The following is a 24,043-nucleotide window of genomic DNA, read 5'->3' as shown; positions in this document are numbered from 1 at the left end:
CCTGCACGCTGCTGCAAGCAACCCCACAAGGAGGAGATTAGATAGATAGATTATTCTAGCCTGGCCTTTGTGGGTTTCTCTGTCTGCGCCAACCCTGACTTCCTGTTCCCACGCTCGCCACGCCAAGGCCATCGCTGTGACCAGCATTAGCCCTTTTACCCATACTGCAGTGTATGCAGCAGAATCAAAGACAACCCAACAACCAAACAATTGTTGGTAATGTTGGGACAAGAGAGAATCTGTCTCATTTATTATTATTGATCGTGTGTACTGTGCTTCAAATTCATTTTTAAGGGTGTCACTGTTTGTGTGTGAGCGAGAGATAGAGAAAAATAGAAAACTCACCAGTATAATCACATGAATGTGTTTTAATGCAATTCAAGCACATTGTGCATTTATGGGTAGGTCATTCTGTGTGTTTTTGTATGTCGCAAAACCGCTCCTCGCTGTGTATTTGTTGGCTGTATTGACAGTCATAATGTCTCCTCTGTAAAACTAGTTAAATAAGCCTATGCTGCTAAATTTTTGTAAAAGTCATTGTTAAAGTCTCAGAATCCCTGCCATAGGTTAAATGTCTTCAGAAAGAGACAGTCGTAGTCAATTTCTGTCCTCTCAGTTAAAACAGTTAAATAATAGGGGAAAAAATAATGCTTACTCTGCTTTTCCATAGTAATGTTAAGTTCAGGGGCAGAGTAAATTTTAGGCTTGAATTCTTGCTAAATGGAGGTAGTTACACATTTACAGATGTCCATGTTGATCACCCTAGGGTAACCAGATTGTCACAACCTTTAGGCATGACGGGCCTTCCGGACCGGATCATGACACAGATTGTGTACAAACTTGTTTGTGCAAGTGCATGCTGATCAGTGTTCATTGTTTTGGGCACTGAAACGGTGGTCAGTGTTTTGATGCACATTATGTGTTAGATGCATATTGTTTAAGGGTCAGTTTAAAGTCATTAGACCAATGAATAAATTGTCAACTTTTCAGAAGCATTTAGTTACTACCGCACTTAACCAATAGCACTTACGCTACCATTTACATGCATGCGCGTGTGTGTGTGTGTGGGTGGGTGTGTAAGAGAGAGAGAGCGAGACACACAAGGAACCACTGAGTGGTTTGGGTCTGGGTATATGTGTGTATTTCAGTTTGTGGTGCCAGTGTAGCGGTTCTTGTCATCTCAATTGCCTGCCTTGCCACAGCCTCTCCAAGTGAAATTGGACAGAAAGAATGCAGTAGCACAGCGAGGGACATAGATACACTCAGACATCAATATTCTGACATTTCTGAATTTGTTTACATCTTCCCCATTCCCCATCTGACACCCCAATAATTTCTGCAAATTATTTTTTAGTTATGTTAAATCACATACTTATCAGACAGTAATTTCATTTCAAATTAAAGTGGACAGAAGTCGGTCTCATTGGTATCATTTCCAGCTGTAAATGATGTTGAACTGCACATTTTCATTAATATTCGCCTACTGTATTCATTTTCCAGATGATGATACCAGTTCCATTTGCAAAGTACGTTTTTTAATTAGTAATTGTTCATTTTGTGGTGAACTATGATTCCTAGTATTCATTCTTTCATAGATCATTATTAACCTTTAATCCTTCATTAAGCACTTTTCTTCAGTAATTACAATTAACAACTTTTTTTGGACTTCTTGTTGCAAATTTAGAAAATGTTAAAAAGCAACTTTATGTGGGCCTGTTAAAACTGTGAGTGTGACAGGTTTCATAAAATGATCAGTCATGACTTTGATATGACCATACATTGTGAAGGAGCCACCAGCTTAGTTCAGGTCTAATGAAACTTGGACTCCACAAGACCTGAAAAATTTCACCATTTCATGTGCTACCTGGTGCTGTCATTAACTCAAATGCTTGTGCATACGTCCAACACCGTACAAGACCAGCTCTTCTGCAATTATTTAATGTTGGTTTTAATGTTATGGCTGATCGCTGTGTAGCCCAGGCCTAAGCTAGTGCACAAATTAAGTCGCAGGACACAGTAGAACGTCCTCTCATTTGCAGCAATCTCTCATTCATCATCCTGTGGGGCTTTGATTTCCTTCTCTCCCCCTCTCCATTCCTTCTAATTAGCCTGGGATAAAGTAACTTTTAAAGGGCCGATATTTATGGTGAGACCCAGCCTGGCCACTAATAACTGTTCACTGCCAGCTTTCTGCCCTGCCTGCTTTATCAGCTGTAATGAAGCATGAAGCTGAGTCTGTTTGAGTGCTGCACTTTTTGCTAAATGAAATTTTGTGCGGAGTAGAAAGGCAAGCGACAACAAAGTAAAGAGATAAAAATCAATTTGACCCAAAGAGCTGCTTTGCAATTTAGATAATTGGAAAAGTAAAGGATTCAGGATTGCACTTGTAAAATTTAAGTGTGCGCCTTGCCATTAGTTTGTTAGCTGTTTAGCGTAATGAAATTCAATAGATTGTGAATTTTGCTGCCGGTCTCCTGTAATGCAGTGTACGCCTCTGAATCACCACGGCTTAATATGAGCTAACAGCCTGAAAGCAGCCTTTGTCAAATTGTCTGAGCAACTGCCCAGAAAAGGAACTTTTTGGGGTGGGGTGATATATTTTTTCCCTTTTCTTTTTTTAAAAACTTTGAAACCAAACTTTCCTCCAAAAGCAAAGCAGCATATCCCTTGCTCACAATTTAGACTGGATGTTTTCCAATAATAAACTATATCAGAGAGGAATTCGAGATCACTTCCTCCGGGGCCTCGTCCTGCACCACTTATGGGGCGTAGGAGAGAACAGTGTGGGATTATGGGTACTGCATGAATGGAGCATTCTTCACCCTCCCGGACACGTGACCTGTGACGCAGTCCACCAGAACGGTTTGTCTGATGATGTTCAACATGTATCCTCATGCTTGCACACACACCCACACACCCACATGCAGCACATAGTTATCTATACAGCAAGTCACATATACTAGTTAGGTACAGGTCAGGAGCATTAAAAATATGATCTGGCAGGTTAGAATGTGAAATTTGGGACTGTCTCTGGCAGTACAAGCACATGGGTTAAAAGTTAAAAGAATGGAATATGTCAGAAGCTGACTGTAAAAACTCTCCAGCAGCATTCTGCTATCATTTGTCTACTCCTAACATTGAGCGATTAAAGTTTTTTTTAGTTTGTTTGCATCAGGAAAAAATATATTACAAATCAGTTTGGAAAACCACCAGCTAGTCCAACTTTAATGCCTGAATTTATTTCCCCTCCTCTCTTGCTCCCTCTTGGCACCCCCTACCACTCTCTCTCTCTCGCTCTCGTATTACGACCATTGAATGTTTTGGAGTGAATTCACCTTTCATCTACCATGTTTTCTCTGATTCACAGAGGCACTGAATCCTAGACACTCGTGAAAGTCTGGAAAGTCTGTGTTTACCGTCGAGGGTGCTCCTGCCCACAGTAGTCGTGGATGCAACAATGCATATGGCACATGCTTACCAATTTTTTATCGCCTGTAACGTGAAGCCCTTAGCATCTGCTCCTCTCTGCATGTAGTGCCGTTCGGGGGAAATCTGTGGCAAGAGAACAAAAGACCCACCGAAGGTTTTCCAAATATTCGTGTGAATCCATACTGAGCAGCATCTGTGCAGCCGTGTTGCCGTGGTGGCCAGCCCCCTGAGTAGCCTACAGTAGCCCATTTCGGAGAGCGACGACTTTGTGTCAGTCCGCTAAATTAGAGGCTGCGAGGCTGTAATGGATGGACTGGCTGAGTCTTGACCACAAACTGTGCTGGTTGCTTCTTCAGAGTCATCAGCCTGCAGCCACTGAATGTAACATGCGGGCAGAGAGGGGTACACTAATGCTGAGGCGCATGCTCCGGCCATCCCTCAAAGTAATTCTCCAATCCAGTACTACGTAATTAAGGTCATTTTCAAGAACGTAGTGTTAGACAGAAAGTTAACTACAAATGCAACGCACTTTTTTACCAACTGATGGAATTATAGGATCTTGTTCTCCTTCACATAAAATGTGATTGGCACCAAGTGAAGAAAAAACCATCCCACGTGCATAACATCCATGTTTTAAAATACACAGCTTACAATCATTCAGATGCCCCTTTATGGGCATTCTATTATAGCCAGTCTGTTCTGGTGTGGCTCTGTTCAGGAGATAAAGAGCTTGTGTTACGTCTCTAGTGCTCATCTAGCAAACTTTTCTTCATTTCCGGCTTGTGAAGCATTACAGAGAGGATAATCACTTGGATTCTGTATGCTCTCCATGTACTTAAGATGACTCTTAAGTGTCCATATGTGTGGGTGTGCAGCTACAACTGTGAGGGCTAAAGTTGAGAATGATGAAGAATGGAATCTAGAAAAAGGACAAGAAGCTAGAAAATAAGTATGACTGGGCAGTGCAATCCGCTGGTTTCCTGTCCGCTCTACCAGCAGCTCATCTCTTATTGCCCCTTCTGGGAATTTCACAACCTGTCCCGTCAGGACTCTCCAACCGCACATCCTGGACAAGTGGTAGCCTAGCGAGTAAGGAAGCAAACCCATAATCGGAAGTAAGTATTAGTAAGTTTTAGGTTTTGAGTCCAAAACTGCCAAGGTGCCACTGAGGTGCCACTGAGCAAGGTACCGTCCCAAAACACTGCTCCCCGGACACCTGTCATGGCTGCCCACAGCTCAGTATGGGTGATGGTTAAACGCAGAGGACACATTTCATTGTGCCACCGTGTGCTGTGCTGCAGTGTTTCACAATGACAGTCACTTCACTTTCACTTTTCAATGGACCAGCGTGGAAACGCTACAACAGCTCTCTGCCCAAACAGATGGAACAAGGCACACGACGTATCACTGCTCGCCACTTCTCCTGCATCATCTCCCGTACTTACTGAGACACACTGCACCGGCGCTCTCTGATGACAAATCTACCACCAGCACATTGACAGGCCCCACCTCCTTCCTTCAGTGCCCATGTTCAGTTCCTGTTTTGTGCATTTATTATTAAACCTTTACCATGTCATGCAATTGTGCATCATGCCTTCACTCAGTCCTGACACCACCAATGATAAAACTGAACAAAAGTGATAATCTAAGATATTAAATTTTGAAGAGTTTTTTTTTTTGACCAACTTTTTCCTAATAAAAACATGACTGTTGAAACCTTATCTGTGATTGGGTATCTTTTGTAAGAAGATGAGAATGTCTGTCAGAAGGAAGTGGTTATTGGGCTCCACATTGCCTCACTTGACTTTCAGGGGAGCAGAAAAGGGACAGTCAGAAATAGCACATGGAACTCTTCCCACGAGTCTGACCAAGCATCAGCTTCCATCTGGGTGACCCAGAGGGAGACATCATGACCACCACATGCGTGTGTGTGTGGGAGACTTCAGATCCGCTGCATGGAGAATCCAAATTGTTGGCAGATCCACGGTCAATTGCTGTTAAGAGCTTATTACCCAACTGATTCTGATACGTAAGTATTTTCTATGGGTATGTGAGCAAATGGTAAGGGCTGGCACTTAGACTCAGATGATTGAACACCTATATATTCTTGTATCCCTAAAACAAATATGCTTCACGTCACCTCAGATTCGAAACTCTTCTCAAGAAATGACTAATTGAACATTTGCACACTCCCATAACCTCCAAGAATTAAAAATTGTAGATGACCTGGTTACCATATGAATAATACTAAATTCCTACTTGGTATTCGGAACTCTTAAACATTGAAAACACTGTTCGCTTACTGTTGTTTGGCTGTATGAGCAAATATAAAACCTTAAAGTACAAAGATGTTCATACTGAGCGAAGCTGCTAGATGAAAGCTGGAATGTGTAAGACGACTACTTTGCAACATTGTCCCGTTTTAATGTGTTGCATTAATGAGGATGCGCACACACAAACAATTCACACACACACACACACACACACCACACAATTCACTCACACACTCACACCTAGGTGGCCTGGGTGGGGGCAGTGGTGGCCTAGAGGTTAAGGAAGCGGTCCCCATAATCAGAGGGTTCCGACAAGGTGCCACTGAGGTGCCACCGAGCAAAGCACCGTCCCCACACACTGTTGTCATGCCTGTCGTGGCTGCTCACTGCTCACCAATGGGTTAAATGCAGAGGACACATTTTGTTGTATGCACATGTGCTGTGCTGCAGTGTATCACAATGACAATCACTTCACTTTCACTGCGTACAATACAGAGTCACCAATTCACCTAGTCTATAAACAACATACATGGATGGACCGAGAACCTGGAGGAAATATCATGCAATTTCTGCACACAGAGGGTCCGAACCGGGATTCTGAGGCCACCATGCATTTTTTCTTTGTTTTTTTTTTCTACATTTTCACACAAATGTTCAGCCAGTTCATTTCCTTATATAGACATGTTACTTACACCAGTGGTAGTGTATTCCTTCACCCATTTCATTCAAAAAGCTGCTGGATGCCAGGTGTTGCGTTTTTACCGGAAGGGTATATTCACAAGCATTGGGTAAACATTTATCTAATTCATGTCCTGTAATTCCAACATATGTGGATATATGAACATTTGCAAAGGTGACAGAATGAATAAAAAATGGCGGGTGGACTGTTCACTTAAGAAACACGGGCCAAAACATTACTGCAATCTCTACTGGGCTTTTGTCCCATTTTTTTTTACAAAACGGTCTGTCTGTTTCTAATCAAAACTAACTGCAGCGCTCCTCTCCCAGCTGAGTCACGGAGACTGTACTGAGAGAGAAAGACAGAAACGGGCTGGTGAGAGGGTGAAAGAGGAAGCGTCTGAACCTCTGTGAAAAGAGGAGGAGGAGGAAGAGAAAGGGAAGATAAACAGAAGAGTGAGTGGGCTTTGACCAGCCAGGCACTGGGATGTGGAACTCTGAGCCTTCGGGATGAAGGAGAAGAAGGGAGGAAAAAAAAGACGAAAAAAAATTGAGGCAGAGGGAAAGAGCCAAAGCCACCCCTACTCCAGGGTAGAGTGCAGTGTCAGGAGAGAAAAGCACCAATGTGACCAGGGTGAATGCTGTCTCTGGACTTCAGCTGGACTTCAGATCTTCTGCCAAACTCCTTGTCTTCTCCGGGCCTGGAGAGGGAAAGAACTGAGTGAGCCGTGGAGATGCACAGATGCGGTCACTTTGACTTCAGCCTGCTCTAGGGCTGCCTTGATGTGCGCCTCATCTTCATGATGACAAATGAAGATTACATATGACTACAATCCTTTTTTGGTATTGGATTTCTGCGGTTTCTGTGGTTCTACAAAAAAATGGAATTATTCAGTTTTCGGATTTTTTATTTTTTTTTTGCAATGTGTGTGGCTGCTATACATGACAAAGATGCATTGTTGGGACACCTTTGACACCAGTCATGCCATCAGAGTGACATCAACCAATTCTCTGACCCTGGTCTGTGTCCAGACCTGCCTGCACTGACAGCTGAGGTCACTGGTGAGGACAGAGGGTAACAGGCAGCGACAGCATCAGCTCCAACAAGCCATCTCCTGTCCTCAGATCTAGCTAGGAAGTGGAAAGTGACAGAAGCCACCAACCCTTTTGTTCCGATTTTTTTTTAACACGTACATAAACGCATGCAAAAAGTTTTCATTTTGCATCAAGTTTAAAATGCTTTTAGAAGACAACATAGATGCTGGATCACAATTCTCCTGGTGAAGCCACACGCCTCAACTCAGCACTCACTGCACGTGCCTTCATTTTGCTGTAGGTAAGCATTTGGTGACGTGGTCTGTGGAAAAAAACTTACCATTAAGAATGAAAATCTAATGTTCCACTAGAATCTGGGTTGGAGGGTGTGTTGAAATGAGAGCACAGGCTATAAACAGATGCACTGTACAGTGGGGAGCTGCTACCATTCTGCACAGATGGCTAAAGAATGTCTTTTCAGCAGTCGGGTGTGTGTGTGGAAATGTGTTTATGTGAACTTGTATGTGTGTGATCCAACCTCAGAGCCATTAGTGCAGTGTAAACAAGGTCTGGCAGCTTTCCGACATGCATTTACTGGGCACTTTTTCCACTTCAGTAAAAAAAAGCTTCTAAAAATATGGTCCGTCTTTTATTTCATGTGGCTGAAAAATGTGGCAGAACATATTTAGGAAAAAAAAGTGGAGAGTGGGGAGATAATAGGAGGAAATCTTTGGGAACAGATGCGTGAGTCAGCACACAGCCGAAGGGAGGTTATGTGGGGAGTAATGTCTTTACGTTCATTGGATCAGCATTCAATTTCCTCTTGCCATCTCCCCCTGAACTGTGTGTATTGGTGAGCTCTTTCAGTTCTGGTAAAACCATTAGCGACTGGCCATATGCTGGTTTTTGATTCATATGTACATATACAAGTGAATTGAAGTGGGCCGGAGGTTATGTACAGAAATGGCAGAGACAAGTATGCACGCACACACACACACACACACACACACTGCATGGCTGCATAGACACTTAATCAGCTTCACTCCCTGTCGCCCTCCCACATTCTCTCCTCACATAGTCAGCGTGGAGCTGAGCTGCAGAAAATGACTCTGTCTTCTGTCACTCTAAGGGAGTAGGCAGTCTGGGCGACCTCATCCTCATTGGGAAACTGGCCCAGGGTGTTGACACTTGTGGTGCATTGAAGGAATCATAGTCATTTTCATTTGTTGGTTTTCATATTCTGTTGTAATGCAAAAAGATTCTCCTTGGTTTTTGAAGTGTTCCAGAGTCATTGTGTTCATTATTGGGTCTCATTTCAGACGGCTGCTGCTGAAAGATTAGTTTCTCAAAGTGCACTTTGGTATAAAACGAAGAGCACTTTCTGGCCAAACTGCTTTCTAGCTCCTTCAAGAATCTAAAGAAACTGATGTGTTGTTTTAATTCTCAGAAGCTCATAAAATACGTTAGCTATGATAAAGCCATGGTATTGATAGGTACAGATAGTTTTCTTGGCTTCACTTCCTGTGCAGTGATTCTGTTAGAAACAGCACAAACATCATTTGATTGCCTCAGAGTTATCCTTGCAAGCCCTCTCGCATAACTTCTCAAATGCAATCTCCCTAACTATGTTAGCATCTGAACTGTCTGCTAACCCCATAACTTGGAGGTCCGGAAATATGGGTGACTGTTTTTCACTCATCAGATCTTTCTTTTTTTTGCTCTGTTACAGGAAGCTGTGCAGCAGTGACTCTCGCCTTTTTAACAGGACACATGGGATAGGTGTGGGTGTCCACCATGACTGTTGCCATAAGGAAAAGAAGTTGGGAAGATCATGTAACTAACCGCCCTGGACTAAGGTATAGCTATGATGACCTAGACCTTGTCTGCTGCTATGGAATTAGCAGGGTTGGCTCACAGTCCAGACGTGGTCGCCGGGAGCGGTGTGCTTCAATGCCCGAATGCTGCCATCCAGTAGGGGCAGCCGCCTTCCTGGACAGAGGAGAAAATGGAGATGGAAATGTTCCCATATCAGAATTTGATAAATGTGAGATCGAGTGTTCTAATTTGCATTTGGACATGTTTGAGGAGGAATCCAGTCAAAACACTCAGGTCATGAAGAGCCAGTTGCAAATGGAGCAAAGTGAACAAAAACCTGTATCAAACTCAGTAGTATCTTCTGTAGCTCAATGCCACACTTACCTAAACAGCAAATGCAGTGGATCTCAGTATGATGCTAATGTAAGAGCCACATTTTGCCAGCCCCCTGTTCTAAGCATACCGCCAGATCATAATGGTGCTGTGGAGTTGAAGGTGGAACAGAATAAAAATACAGCCATAAAGGATGCTTGTGGATTCGGAGATGAGCCTAAGGAGACAGATGTCACTAAGTCAGAATATCCTGCTGTGCAGGATGCTGAAGTCTGTCCTGCATTTATTAACATCATGAATACAAAAACACCAAGTGAGCCAGAGCTTCATGATGCAAATGTTCACGATGATGCTTCCTTGGATAATTCTGCATGCATGTCTGGCCCTATTAAAAGTGAACATTTTGATGCTGTTGATAAAAAGAAGATGGACATTTGTAACCCTCTCCCCAGCAGTCTCGAAACAACAGTTGAGCAAGGTGATGTGTCGAAACCAAGCATTCACTCAGCTGGAACTGAGAGTGTATCAGAGCTTAAGAGTGAAGATGTTTTTGAGGAGCGAGTGACAAGATGTGCAATGGCTGGTGAGCAAAAATTTCTGGGCAAGTCTGATGAAGACATTTCAGACATGGATGTCACCCAAAAGTCACAGGTCCCTGAAGGATTAGTTGTTTTAGAATCTGGATCAACCCTTGCCATTCAAATAAAAGATGAATCCCAAAGCGCAGAGACTGCTCTTTACCAGACCATAGCAAATCAGGCCAAGTGTGAACATTCAGAAACAGATGAAATTCTTGACATGGACGTCTGTGATGGGTCCGCAAAGAATGAATGTTTTAAATCATCCAACTTCCAGTCCACAGAAACAGAATTGTCATTTATGGGGCCTCAGGATAAGCACCATGAAACCAGCTCTAAATTGGACACCATCTTGGAGGCTTCAGTGTCAGAGACAGGAGATGAGAGAGGGAATCTTAATAAGCCAAGGAAAGGTCAAAACAAGACAGAAGAAGACTTTGTCACCACTTCCCCAGGACTTACTATGGTCGACTTCTGTCAAAGACTGCCAGAGCAATGTCCCAGTAACCAAAGCCCAGAATTTTTTCAGAGCAATCTTCAGGAGTCAAAGGATATGGCCTCTTATATGAACAGCAAGGAGCCAAACCCTAATCAGATTAATCATGTGGATGCAAGGAATAACATGGAATCAAGTAACAACAGGACAGAACATACCCCTGTCAAACTACGGACAAAAAAGGTAATGCCACTTCTAGCGTATTTTTGAACTGTAGCCATTAACACAATGTTCGAAATGTTTCAAGCATGCAGTATGGATGAAATCCCACAAATACCCGAGGATCTTTGGTGAGGTTCTTGGTTCTTTTTTCATAACCAAAGAGTTCATAACTCACTTACACTTACTAACCATAACCCATTATCCTGATCAGGGTTGTCGCAGCCGTAGCTCATTCTGGGCCTTGCCTTCATAATAGCAGCACAGATTAACGGCATCCTTTACAACGATCTTTTTATAAATAATAGCATCTTTTAGAGATGCCTGAAAGAAAATAAACATTAATTCATGAAAGACACACTTGGTATGAGTTAAAAAAATTACTACTGGCCATTTTTACACATGCACAGGGAGGTAAACAGTGCAAGGGGAATAAGGAGAGTGTTTATTTGAAAATAAATGTAAACAGTCCTCAATGGCCCAATAAAGGCAGAAAGCAAGTATAATGATAAATAAGAAGATGTGCAGGTAGAGCTGGGACATGAGGGACAGTGGGAGTGAAACTAATGGGGAGCTAATTTTCAAAATGACTGTGTTTCCTTGAAATTAGCTTTTGCAAACAAAATGCTTGATGCCCTAAGGCATCCATACTAGGTGGATTATGCCTCTAGGTCATCGTTATGTGTGTGTGAGTGAATATTTTGAATGAAGTGTGTGCCCTCTTGTTGGCTGGTTCCATTCTCTGGGTCCCGCCCGAATGTCAAGGGATGAACCCTGGCAGCTGCTACCCCTGCTTGAGAGTAAGTGGTTATGGATAGTGTAAAAACTGTGAGAGAACCAGTAAAAACTCTCTCTCTTCACACAAAAGCACTGTATTCAAACCATTCCAACTTGATGTTACCTGGCAGAAAGAGGCATGGCACAATAGAGGTTAAAAGGATGAGCAGTTTCTAATTTATTAACACTGGTAAATTATTATTGCAGTTACATGTGAATATTGTATTTAAAAAAGTACCAATGTTACAGAGAAAACACAAACGAGAAGAAAGAGTAAAGAGAGAGAGAAAGAGAGAGAAAGAGAGAGAGAAAAGCCATCAAAAAATATTAGAGGATAGAGCAGACTCGAAAACCGGAAAATCCGGTTTCGATGGAAAGGCAGCTGAGAAAGAAAGTGAAGTCCCTTCCCCACATGTGAACAGATCTTTATACCCCTGGCCTAGAGGAAGCTGGCACAGACCAATCAGAACCTGTTGTTTTTGACGTCACGCCCCCGGTGCCTCCCGTCTGGGGAAGACAAAGAGAGTGGGCGGTCCCGACGGCCGACACCACACACGTTTGGCTCGGGGGAGGACCGGCAAATGTTGTAATGCCGTCCGACAAAAGACATGTAAAACGGAGTTGTTGAATCTTCATGCACAACAAAGGCACAGGAATGTCATGGCTCCGCGACATCTCTTATTACAGACGGCCGCTATGCAAAACAAAAGTGTAGAAAGGTTATGGTCCTGTGACGTCCCATCTTACAATAGTAAGCAAGTGAGTGCGTGAGAGAGTGAGAGCATGAACATATGTACTGTAACATTTCGAAACCCATGACATCTGTTGGTGACATTTACTTGGCACAAAGCATTTAACACAGTGCTTAAATCATCTGGTTCCGTTGGCTGGCTGGCCTGTTGGAAAACAATGACTTCATGCCACATGCTACAGTGTAGGCCTACAGAGGTCTGTAAAGCGTGTGTTTGTTTTCTGACCACTTCACACTGCTGAAGGAATTCCTAAAAGGGCATTAGCAGTGTGCATATTTTTCATATTTTTCAGAGTGTGTGTTTGCATGTGAGACAACACAGGGCCTGAGTGACAGCAGTGTTGGCAGCCAAACTGTGGCCAGTCTCCCTAAGGTAAACTATTCAGAGCCAAGTCAGACCCAAAGCACTCCCTCAATATTTCTCTCCCACTCTCGCTTTGTGTCGGTCTCAGCCTAGGCCTTGTCTATTCACTTAGGCAAGTGGGACAAAAGAGAATGTCCCCAAAACAACAGTATTATTTTTATGAAGCAGCTTCATTAAGTGGGCTCTTTCCTGACCTCAGCATGCATGATGCATAAATGACACTTATTGCAGTGCAATTCCAACATTGCTTTCTATGAGTCTTGTTCGTGCCATGTAAGGAGATGGTTCCACAGCAGTTAATTAGGTGAATGTGAGGGGGTTGCTGGGTTTCACTGTGCCTATTTGTTTTGTTTTTGCGGCTGTGTGTAGACTCATTGTTTCTCTCAGACCTTGGTGATGGTGGTATTTGTGTTTTTGTGTTGCGCTGTACAGGGATGAATTTCTGTGTATAATTATGAGGCAGACACTCCCTTGTCAGATCCATGCGGAGATTAGGCTCGGAGCCGAGCAAAACCAATGGTGTCCCTGGTGATGATAAGAGATGCTGACGGGACTGAACACTTGGTTACCATGGTTGCAATAGCAGTGATTTTTAAGATGATCATGCCAACTTTTATAAATAATTATGTGGTTAATTAGGACAGAACAACAGCAGGAAAACCTGGCCTGGCACCAGTTTGGGTTGTGACATTCCCAATAGAACTGTGCTGAAGATATTTAAATAATAAATATTTAAATGAATTCAAACCCAGTGAAAGATTGAAATTGCGATTCTGCTGACTTTTTCTTTTCTATAACCAGCTGTCTTACTTACTGCTGTAGTACTGTGTGAGTATTTATATTTATTAATTCGGGCTTAGTAGCTGAGCTGAATGGTATATTTTCTGTCAAAATGCTTTTGCCAGTGTGCACTTAAATTTACTGCTGCCACACTTTCTTCACTTTGGGAGTGCTGACAGGGAACACACTCCGCTTCCAAGTACATATCCCTTTAATCTCTCCAGAGGCAGATGATTTTTCTGAGGACGTTCTCCAATTAAATACATGCTGAGTTTTGGAAGAAGATGAATATGAATCCAAAAATCTGAGGCTGGTGCTTTTGTGCCCAGTAGAATACGTTTCATCTGGAGAGCTGCTCAGTTTGCCCCTCTCTTTCTCAGTAGGGGAGGATGCCTGGAGGTGAATGAGTGGGCTGAGAAACAGGAAGCAGAACAACTTGTAAAAGTAGCTCATAAAGCTCAGACGCCATTCAGACCACTGCCATTCATTTTGTGGGATGGAGTCGGGTCATGTTACATCTACTAACAGTTGCTCAGATTCAAGGTTCAAAGTTCCAAGGTGTTGATGGTGTACAAGGCAAAATGTCACTCTTCATGGAATTATCCACCACAGACTAGACCAAGTACATTAGTCTTTACATTTAACATGGTGATGTTGTGACAGAGGTATATAGCAAACTGTCACAAAAATAGGATCTGCTAGGAGTGCAGCAACAACTGTACAGTAGCAGTCATTAACAGTAAGTTACAGTGATCTGCTGTGTCATGTATAGAATGAACTCTGGTCATGCTATAAAAAATAAACAGTTTTTTTTTTTTACCATTGTGAATACTTAATGCGTAAGTGCTGAAGAACACATGAGTTAAAACTATAACTTTTGTTCTGTGTGTAACTCATTCTTACTTCAGAAAGGGAAAGGTTTCACGTCTGCATGCCATCAATAAGCCTTGAGTGTGTGTTTCTGACAGTGTCACTGATGCTGTCTGTAATACACAATGTGGTAGAGGTGTGTGTATCCGTGTGTGAGTGTGTACCAATTGCATTATTCATCAGGGCAGTGGATGTGACAGTGGTGCAAATCAGAGCTTAACCACTGCAGTCCGCAGCTTCAATCTCGTCATTGTTGTGATTTTATTAATCATTTACTCAGCACATGGCCTTAGTATTTGAAAGGGCTGATGTACAGTCTCATGTGTCCAATAGCTTACTTATGCATACGTAAATGTCTGAGAAATGTCACCGTCAATTACAAAAAAAAAAATAATAACTTGTTTTCTAGCTTTTCTGTTAATGAGCAGTGGGTGAATATAACTAATATAAGCTGTTGCCATGGTAATAAATAATAGAACTGCCTAAATCCACCCTTAATGCACTTTTGTTCTGCTGATGCTTTCCATCTATGGTCTACTGTTTAAAACTGTTGAACATATGTTCAAAACATCTCAAATTCAATGACACAGACAGGGTGGTTTTTCAGACACAGATTCAGATAGATGTTCTTGGTGATCAACTACATTTAAATATTTCATTTTTTTTGTCAGACCATTCTTTTTAAGAGTGTAATTTAAGTCTATAAATAGAATTAGAATACGTCATTATTTTTCTGCACATCTAGGTTCAGGACATTTTCTTCAAAGCCATAAAATTCAAATTGGGGTATGAGTGAAAAGTATGATAATTTCTCTTCACAAAGTGTGTAGAAAACACTTGTGTTACTTTAACATATGCAAGAAACCTTTGTATTTCATGCTGAGAATATTCCCTTATTCCAGTAGATGAGGAATCCATGAATAGGTTTTCATTAAATATTCCAAGGCTGTGAGTTCAAATGGCCCTGGCTCTGACTTTGTGTGATTTTGCATGTTATAGAAGGTTTTTTCTTTGGGTTCTCCAGACATGCACACTTAGTGAATTGGTGACTCTAAATGATCTGTTTTTGTGAGCCTGTGGTGGGTTGGCACTCCACCCTAGAGCAGTCCCTGTCTTGCACCCTTTGTGACAGGATGTGCTACAGCCGCCACATCTCTGATTAGGAATAGTTCAAATAATATGAACAGAGTGATGCCTTAGCATTATGTAACACATAATGTAACACAGAGGTGATCATTATTTAGAAAAAGGCCATGACACTTACTAGTTCCATTCAACATTCAGCTTTGTAGATGATCCAGTATTGTAACTGGGTGTAAATGTTAATAACAGTACAGCGAGGCTTCTAAAACATTTCTGGATATTCTAAAATCAATAAAGGATTAAATGTGTAAAACTGTGCGCAAAACAGTCTTTGGAGTCAATTGAATCAAAATGTGAAAAAGAACCTTAGTTTTGTACTGGGTGGTAGTAGCCTAGTGGGTAACACGCACGCCTATGAACCAGAAGACCCAGGTTCAAATCCCACTTACTACCATTGTGTCCCTGAGCCAGACACTTAACCCTAAATTGCTCCCTGTAACTACTGATTGTAAGTCGCTCTGGATAAGGGTGTCTGATAAATGCTCTAAATGTGATAGTAAATGTCATGTGGTGCTCCACACTGACGTCACATGACGAATAGGAAGACAGGTGACAGGTGATTCCTGTTGTATTTTAATCCCAGTTGTCCTGAAATCCTTACTCAGTCATTGTGTTCCATTCGTCTCCAGCTCATGTCAACTTGATTCAGAGTTGCAGTATATAATGATTTGTGTTCAGAGAGTAAAAGTGCAACACTCACCGGTTCCTTTGCACCATTCTGCAGTTGGGTTCATTCGTATGAACGTTGCCATGCTTCCTCCCTGACAAGTTTGGTTTTCTGTCCTTCGTTTATACTCTGTCTCTGGTGAACTGAGGACTACAGTTTTAGAATATATATTAATTAATAAAGTAGTAGTTATCTACTATACAACTGCCAGAACCAACTTTGGTGGGATGAAATAGGTGGTACCTTCCTGCACACCATATCAATTTGAAACCGTCTCTGTCTTTATAAGACGTGAGAGTCTCTGGGAAAACGGAACACCATTCTGTCAAACCGTGCTTCAGCTGTGGGAACTCTCTCCAGTCTCCAAACAGGAAGTGGTTCTGGAATGTGTCCCCAGCACCCCAAAGACCACCAAAACTAGATCTCAGTGGAATGGCACCAATCACAGCTCCACAAACAGGCTCTCACACGACTCCTTTCCTCCATACCGCTGCTAATAAAGTTGTCATTGTGTTGTTGTTGTTTTTTTTTTTTTTTCACCGTATCTCTGTGACAAAACAACTTTTGTCAGCTGCGAGAGTCAGATGTCATTTGTTTGCTGCCTGCACAACAGTGCAGTCAAGGGTAGAACAACAAGACAGATGTCTGTGTGTTTTGCATTGAAAAATGCTGAACTCTTCCATTCCATTCCATTCCTCTTGGCTGCCCTTGGCCAATCTATTTGGAACATAGTCTCTGATCGCGTAATTCAGAAAAAAACTGGAAAACAAATGTGAGTGCAGTCACGAGGCATTACAAAGAGGCCAAGCTACACAACTAAAATCAAGATGCTTTCTGCTCAGCGGAGTGTATACATTTGAATCAGATGTTGAATAAGGGGCAGTGGTGGCCTAGCTGTTAAGGTACTGGCCCCGTAATCAAAAGGTTGCCGGTCCGAATCCCGATCCACCAAGGTGCCTCTATGGTGCCACTGAGCAAAGCATCGTCCCAACACTTCTCCCCGGGCGCCTGTCATGAATGCCCACTGCTCACTAAGGGTGGTGTGTTAAAAGCAGAGGACACATTTTGTTTTGTGCACCATGTGCTGTGCTGTAGTGTTTCACAATGACAATCACTTTACTTTCAGATAATCACAGATTCAAACTCCCTCCCTTTACAACTGCCTACTATTGTGTATGTCTTCCTTGTGTCACCTAAACAGTTCTGGTATTTGTTGGTCCCACTGTTCCCACATGTCTTTTGGCAGGGGACACTAAACCTGGTCTTGCAGGGAATTTATATTTTTGGGTTTACCCTCATTCAACCTCTCTTTTTTTGTTGTTTTTTTCTCTTGTAGTTAAATCTGGTGTGGTGAAACTCACTGAGATGCACATGGATATCTGTGACCTATGCCCCTTGCTAGTGATTCACCAAATGCCCTTCCTTGTACTTTCAGAATTCTCTGACCCAGTTCTCAAGCATCACTCTGAGGACTTTGCACATTGTCCCATTTCCAACACATCAGCTTTAAGAATAATAACAACTTATTGACCATGGCAGATACCTGTCAGTGATATGAATTTTGTTGAACGATTGGTGCATACTGAACATTAAAGACATGTATAGCCATATAATATGGGAATAAGATACCATACCATATTGCTATAGACTTGTCTCACCAACCCACCCACCTACCGACACACATGTTGCAGCCGCCTGAGTCGTATTACATCAGTCTCATAAAACAGTTAACAGGACCTTGTGTGCTGAGATTTTGCACTTTGCTAATAGGATTTGTTTGTGTCCAATGAGCCAGGCCTGATGATGTCACATCCTGACTTTGGCATGGCAGCATAAGTTACACAATTTCTAATGAGTGGGGAAAATGGAAAGAGAGCAGGAAGAGGTAAGAAACAGGAGATGAGGGATGATGTATTCTAATATTCAAGTGAAGAGCTCTGGAGCTCTGGAGACTCAGTGGAGTGCAGATGCTTCGGTGGAACGCAATGAGAGATACAAAGTACTGTGTACCTCATTATGATCGGCTTGTTCTGAGGAATGCCAGTCTCTCCTCTCTCTCTCTATCTCTTAGCATCTCTCATTCTGCACACATTGGTCTTTAGGTGCTGTGGTTTGACAAGGTGGGTTCATTTGCCTCCGTGTGCCAAGCTGAAGGAGTATAATGTGAACAGCAAAACGGGACAAATACAACGGGCGCTGCTAAAACCTAAACTCAATTAAATTATTGTTTCTCATCCATCCAACCACTTCTCCTAATAAGAGACAGACTATAAATCGTATTAAAATTATTCATTCAGTTTTCTAATTATTGTGCATATTAACTATTCATGAAAACGCTGTCATTTTGTCTATTGTCATGTTGTTACTTAAAACCTCAATTGGCTGTGTAAATTAACATGAAGTTGCTTAGTTTTTTTCTTGTTGGAATGCTACTCACATTAATGCCAGTCAATAGAAAAATATGTAAATGTAAACAGCACTGTAGCAAGTCACACAAAATTGAGTAGAGTAAAATTAATGTGGCTGTGCAGACAAAAACCTGTTCCGTCTCACTAATTAAAATATTTTAAACAGAATCCATTTAATTCTAGATGAAATGTCAGGAGAAAATGTCAGGACTGAATGTCATTGTGTGAATGATGATGCATGGCGACCTGGTCCTGCTCAGGTGTGCACGGAAGATTATCTGTGTGTGTGTGTGTGTGTGTTGTGCACAGTCAAAGGCTCTGGTTGTCTTATAGAAACTTACCACCTGAGGTCAGCATAAGACCTCCAATGCCTGTTAGCCCAGAGAGGCAGCTGAGTTTTGTGTGAGGAAGCTCAGGGTAAAGGAGAGCAGATGATTGGGATGAAAGGACAGGGAATGGGGAAGGTCGTACTATGCTGGAAACCAAACTGGGTTTCCGATCAGCAGGACAGTAATGAGTGTGTTTCGTTTTAGCTTTAATGCACATTCCTCTCCAGTAGTGTTTTTAAATGAGTGTGTGCGGGTGTCAGTGAGTCCATGGCTGTATGTTCTTTGGCCATGGGAACAGAAGCGCAACTCAGATCCAGAAATAGTCCCGCGTGATGAATGGCTGGACTGTGTGGGTTTTGCCACCTGTAGAGAGCACTGACCTATATCTTTCTGAAATGAATGGAGAAAAAAATCATTATAACACAAGCTGTTGGATGGATGGATTGATGACAGTATAAATACAAATTTATAAATGAAATGACAACCTCCAAAGCAAAGAATCCAACAGAGCCCATGTTAATAAAAATTGTGTTCTCAGAAAACTGCTGATGGCTCAGTGATCTTGTGTTTCCTACACTAAAAATAATAGGCTTGACCTTGACATGTGGTGTATGAAAATCTTTAATTAATTTCAGGTAGCCTGCCCATACCTCTTCTTCCTGCCGAAACTGGAATGGCACCAGACCTTCAGAGTTGCTTCTTTAAAGATTAATCTTAGTCTTAGTCCCTAGTCCAACCGTGTCTATAGAACAGTTTATTGACAGCACACTACATCTGAATTACATTTAGAGGAACATTATGTAAAAGACTATTGGTCTTCACTGTTGTGTCTGTAATGGAAAAAAGCAATTGTGGGCTGAGCCTTTTTTATCCATCAGGTGGAATTTTTGTGTCTCAGTGACTTTAAAATGTGATTAAACTGTTGACCAAGCATGACACAGCTGGGGATCCTGGAATGACTCTGGGTCAAACCACAACTCCTGCCACCTCCAGCAAAAATGATTCTGTGTTCTTATGCCTCTATTAAGGAGCAGCAGCAATGCAATAGATTATGACATTCAAGGATATGGCAAACTTTTATTGCAATCGTTGTAATAAATTTTTGTCTGGCAACTATCTATTTACAAACAGTCTACATAAAAAGGCAGCATTTTAGGACATTTTAGGCAGGAAGAGAACATTTGGTAGCCAATAGTAGTAGCCTAGTTGGTAACACACTTGCCCACGGTTTCTCACTTTTTAGAGGTCTCACGGAGCCCATTGAGACATAATAAATGTTGTTGTTCTCATAAACCAGAAGACCACAAAGTTACAGGTTCGAACCCCACTTACTGCCATTGTGTCCCTGAACAAGACACCTAACCCTGACTTGCTCTGTCCCTGTAACTAGTGATTGTTAATCACTCTGGATAAAGGCGTTTGCTAACTGCCGTAAAAAAGTAAATGTTTTGTTCTTGACATTTATGTGTTTGGAAGCAGAAAACATGGGCAAGAATCAAGATTTGTGCAATCTTGACATGATCCAAAGAATTCTATTAAAAATAAATAAGCTAAATGACAACTGCAGCTTTTGTGGGGATATTCCAATTCGGCAATAGTCAGAACCTCTACCTGTCAGGTTCACCGTGCCAAAGGCCCTTAAAAAAAGCCTAGCGGTTAAGGAAGTGGCCCCGTAATCAGAAGGTTGCCGCTTCGAGTCCCGATCCGCCAAGAAGCCACTGAGGTGCCACTGAGCAAAGTACCGTCCCCGCACACAGCTCCCCAGGCGCCTGTCATGGCTGCCCACTGCTCACCAAGGGTGATGGTTAAGAGCAGAGGACACCATTAAAAGTGTCCACAATAGACATGAGAGTGTAAAAACTGACACACAGAGCAATTTGTGTGATCTTTTGTCTCCAGGTGCCAAAGGCAGTCCATGCCAGTCCACAGAATAATACACAATATCAGTCATAATGCAATGGGCAATTGATGAACAGAATGTACAGTATGTACAGTACATTTGTATCTAGGATGTGCTCTGTATATTTCAAAGACAGCCTGTAATTATTTTCCTCAATTTTTATAGCATTTAGACATTTGCATGAAAGTTTTTTTATCAGCCTTCTGTGGACTTAAAGTGCAAAGCCAAGGTTTGCTATGCAACCCATCACATACATGCCCAGTCGCACACACAAGCCCGGCTTTGTGCTTGTCTGTTTGCTTAAACCTGGTTCAGGCTTAGGGCAAATGCCAGAGTAATTCCTTTCCACTTGAACTGCATAAAAACTTAGTCTACATGTGTGTCGTGTTTGTGGATGCATTCATCACCCAACCCTGAGCGCAGTTTTACTGAAGCATTATAATCTTCTTGAATATTGTAGGATTATTGTGTCTCAGTGTTGACTGACAAAAACCAAACAGCTGAGACCATTTCTCTACCAGCTATGGACAAAACAGTCAATTTTTTATAAAACTTCAGAACATGAATACTTAATGCATAAGATTGTTGTAAGCAGCATTTATGTTTAATATTCTCTTCTCCAGAGCTCCAGAGAGGAGAGGGAGCGTTCCGGTTTGGACTCCATGGTTCTACTCATCATGAAGTTGGATCAGTTGGATCAAGAGATTGAGAGCGCACTCAGCAATGCCTCATCAATGGCCAGCACCCCCACTCCAAAGAGGCGTGGCGTCTCAGTGAGTGGCTGCATGTCATAATCAAAGTTGATGGTGCAACACACCAATCTGTGTTTATTTCTTGAATGAAAAATGATATTTGATAGGCTAAATTATTCCATAATATATGTTGTACCCTGTAGGGCTGATATAAATTCAATCATGTTAGCTAAAAACAATACAACAAAAAAAGTTTTTTTTTTTTTTTCAATGATAAAACCATAAACTGTAAAAATTAAAAAAATGTTTTGTGTGTGTGTGTGTGTGGGCGGGGTGGTGATGATTCAAAAAGGCAGACTGTCAAGATTCCTCACACAGTCCAAAACCAAACCTGCATGTGGAACTGGCAACACTAATTTGGACTTAGTGGGTGCTTGTTCACCATGCAGTGGACTGTTGTCATGACAGGTGGATGGGATCATACAATGAATTGCACTAAAAATAGCTGTTTTACAGTTGTAATACACACAAAATTCTCAGATTTTTTTCCACCAGAAACAGCATGATTTTTTTGTTCCAGCTGCCTGCTCATAGAGTAATTTCTCCCATCTTAAGTTTGGCTAAGGCTTTTCATACAGCATCTTTTCTGCAGAATATGGATTTGGGAGCTCTGAATGGAGACGGGAGTCTATCTGTCTCAGCGCAGTCCCTGCCATCTTCTCCTCATCATATCCCTTCGTCATCGTCAAGATCTGCAGGTTCCTCAGGGGCAAAACCTAAGACTGGGGTGAGTGTTCTGGAATAGCACAGTTTAATCAAATACTGCAAGCATACACATTTCTACATGGAAATAGACAAATATCGCTGTCATTTCCCCATGCCACTTCTGGTAGAAAAAAGAGAAAACATCTCATCTCAGCATCATTAGTGGCTTTCGGCTGTGACCTCGTAAAGGCAGTTATCCTGCCCCATTAGGCCAGAACACTGTAGAGGCCTGGAGTGCGGATACGAAAACCCTCCCTTCACACCGAGCCAGCTGCGGGATCGAGTTTAGGGTTTAGCATATCAGCAGAGACCCTTTGTCCCCCTTTTTTTTTTATTTGCTTGTTTTCAAGGTTCTGGTCTGATACGGTGAGTGGGTCTCCAACCAAGAAAAATGGACAAACACACAAAAGCAGGTGCACATACAGGATTTTTCAGGATTTGAAGTACACAGAATGGTCATTCCGGCATCCGGTCACACACCCACGCAGAACATGCTGTCACATCAGCTCAGGCAGTGACTTGGTGGAATGTCACACAGCTCTTGTGGCCGCTTGACCCTGCAGACAGTAAAGCCTGTAATTAGCAGGATCCTGAGGGCCCAACCGCACACTCACAACAAAAAGGGTCACGGAGGAGAGTCAGGAGGTGGCGTGTCAGGACACGGCTGAGAGGAGAGCGGGTGGGGCCGGATGAGGGAGATGGGTCATTTGTGTTCATTGGTTTTCCCTGCTGTTTCCTAATCAAAGGAGCCAGAATTTTGAGGAAAACTGTCCATCGTTAAGAGAAAGTGAAATAGGGATCCATGAGGCCATACTTAGAAAACATATATATGTATACATATATGTGTGTACAGTTTCCTTTGTTTTCTTTGACATTTTAAATTGATATTATTTTCTTAAAACAGTTAGCAAGGAAATCCCGACTGGGATTTGAACCGTCAAATCCCAGTCGGGATTTCCTTGCTAACTGTTTTAAGAAAATAATATCAATTTAAAATGCCACCCTGTTCCATTTACTTAATCCAGAACATTCCAACACAATCAAGCAAATTTAAAGTCTCATTGAATCACTGTAGCATTTTTAATGATTCCCTGTGCTTGTCTCCGTGATCTGGTCCATCTGAACAAGTTCTCAGTGTAAACATGGTGTAACTACATATTTGACAACTGGTCATAATGTGAGCTCATGGGCCTGGCATCTGCAGAGCTGTGTGTTCTCCGATGTGTTTTTTGGCTGCAATACAGACATGTGATTGTGTGTGTGTGGTCACTTTCCCAGCTGACAAACTTTCCACTTCCAAATGTTCACCAGATCAGCATAAAATTTGATTTCACAAGCCGGGCACAGCATGGTGCAAAGAAGGTCAGATTCCCGCAATCCCAGTGCAACTCATCCTTGTCTCCCGTATCAGTGAGTGTAAATGGTGGAATAGGTCTGACTTTGGCAGAGTGCAGAGGCCTTCCAGGGCTTTGCTGCTCCCTGAACATGAACGCCGGCACGTCACAACCGCCCACATGCCTTCAGAATGCAGGGAGGCAAGAGGTCCATCCAACGATATAGGTTGGCTTCCAAGAATGAGAATGATGGTGGAAAAAGAGAACGGAAGTGTAAGGAAGGAATGCAGAGCAGAGGGGGATCTGGGTAATGTAATTAAACAGCAGGGCCATGGGAGAGTGGGAGAGCTACTGCTCACACAACACACATGCGCGCACACACACACACACACACACACACACATGTGACTGGTCAGCCCAAGGTCAACACTCAATCTCATGCTACTGTAATGAGATAGGTAGGCACG

At 42.3% G+C, this 24,043-nt stretch overlaps 1 protein-coding gene across 4 annotated transcripts in view; it reads left to right on the top strand.

Annotated features, from left to right (window-relative positions):
* Positions 1-24,043, top strand: part of dlc1 (DLC1 Rho GTPase activating protein) — a 97,000-nt gene that overhangs the window by 6,975 nt on the left and 65,982 nt on the right. The window contains exons 1-4 of one of the 4 annotated variants that reach the window (XM_028978519.1): positions 6,697-7,712; positions 9,145-10,820; positions 21,409-21,558; positions 22,130-22,264. In XM_028978519.1, coding sequence (XP_028834352.1) covers positions 9,210-10,820; positions 21,409-21,558; positions 22,130-22,264 — 1,896 coding nt within the window. In that variant the 5' untranslated portion in view covers positions 6,697-7,712; positions 9,145-9,209. Of the gene's footprint in view, positions 1-6,696; positions 7,717-9,144; positions 10,821-21,408; positions 21,559-22,129; positions 22,265-24,043 lie in introns of those variants that run through there. The other 3 variants (XM_028978517.1, XM_028978518.1, XM_028978520.1) reach the window with 3 other exon arrangements.

The sequence above is a fragment of the Denticeps clupeoides genome, chromosome 4 (assembly GCF_900700375.1).
Source record: "Denticeps clupeoides chromosome 4, fDenClu1.1, whole genome shotgun sequence".
Lineage (NCBI taxonomy): Eukaryota > Metazoa > Chordata > Actinopteri > Clupeiformes > Denticipitidae > Denticeps > Denticeps clupeoides.
The sequence above is the reverse complement of the archived record's forward strand: the minus strand, read 5'-3'. Positions and strand labels throughout refer to the sequence as shown.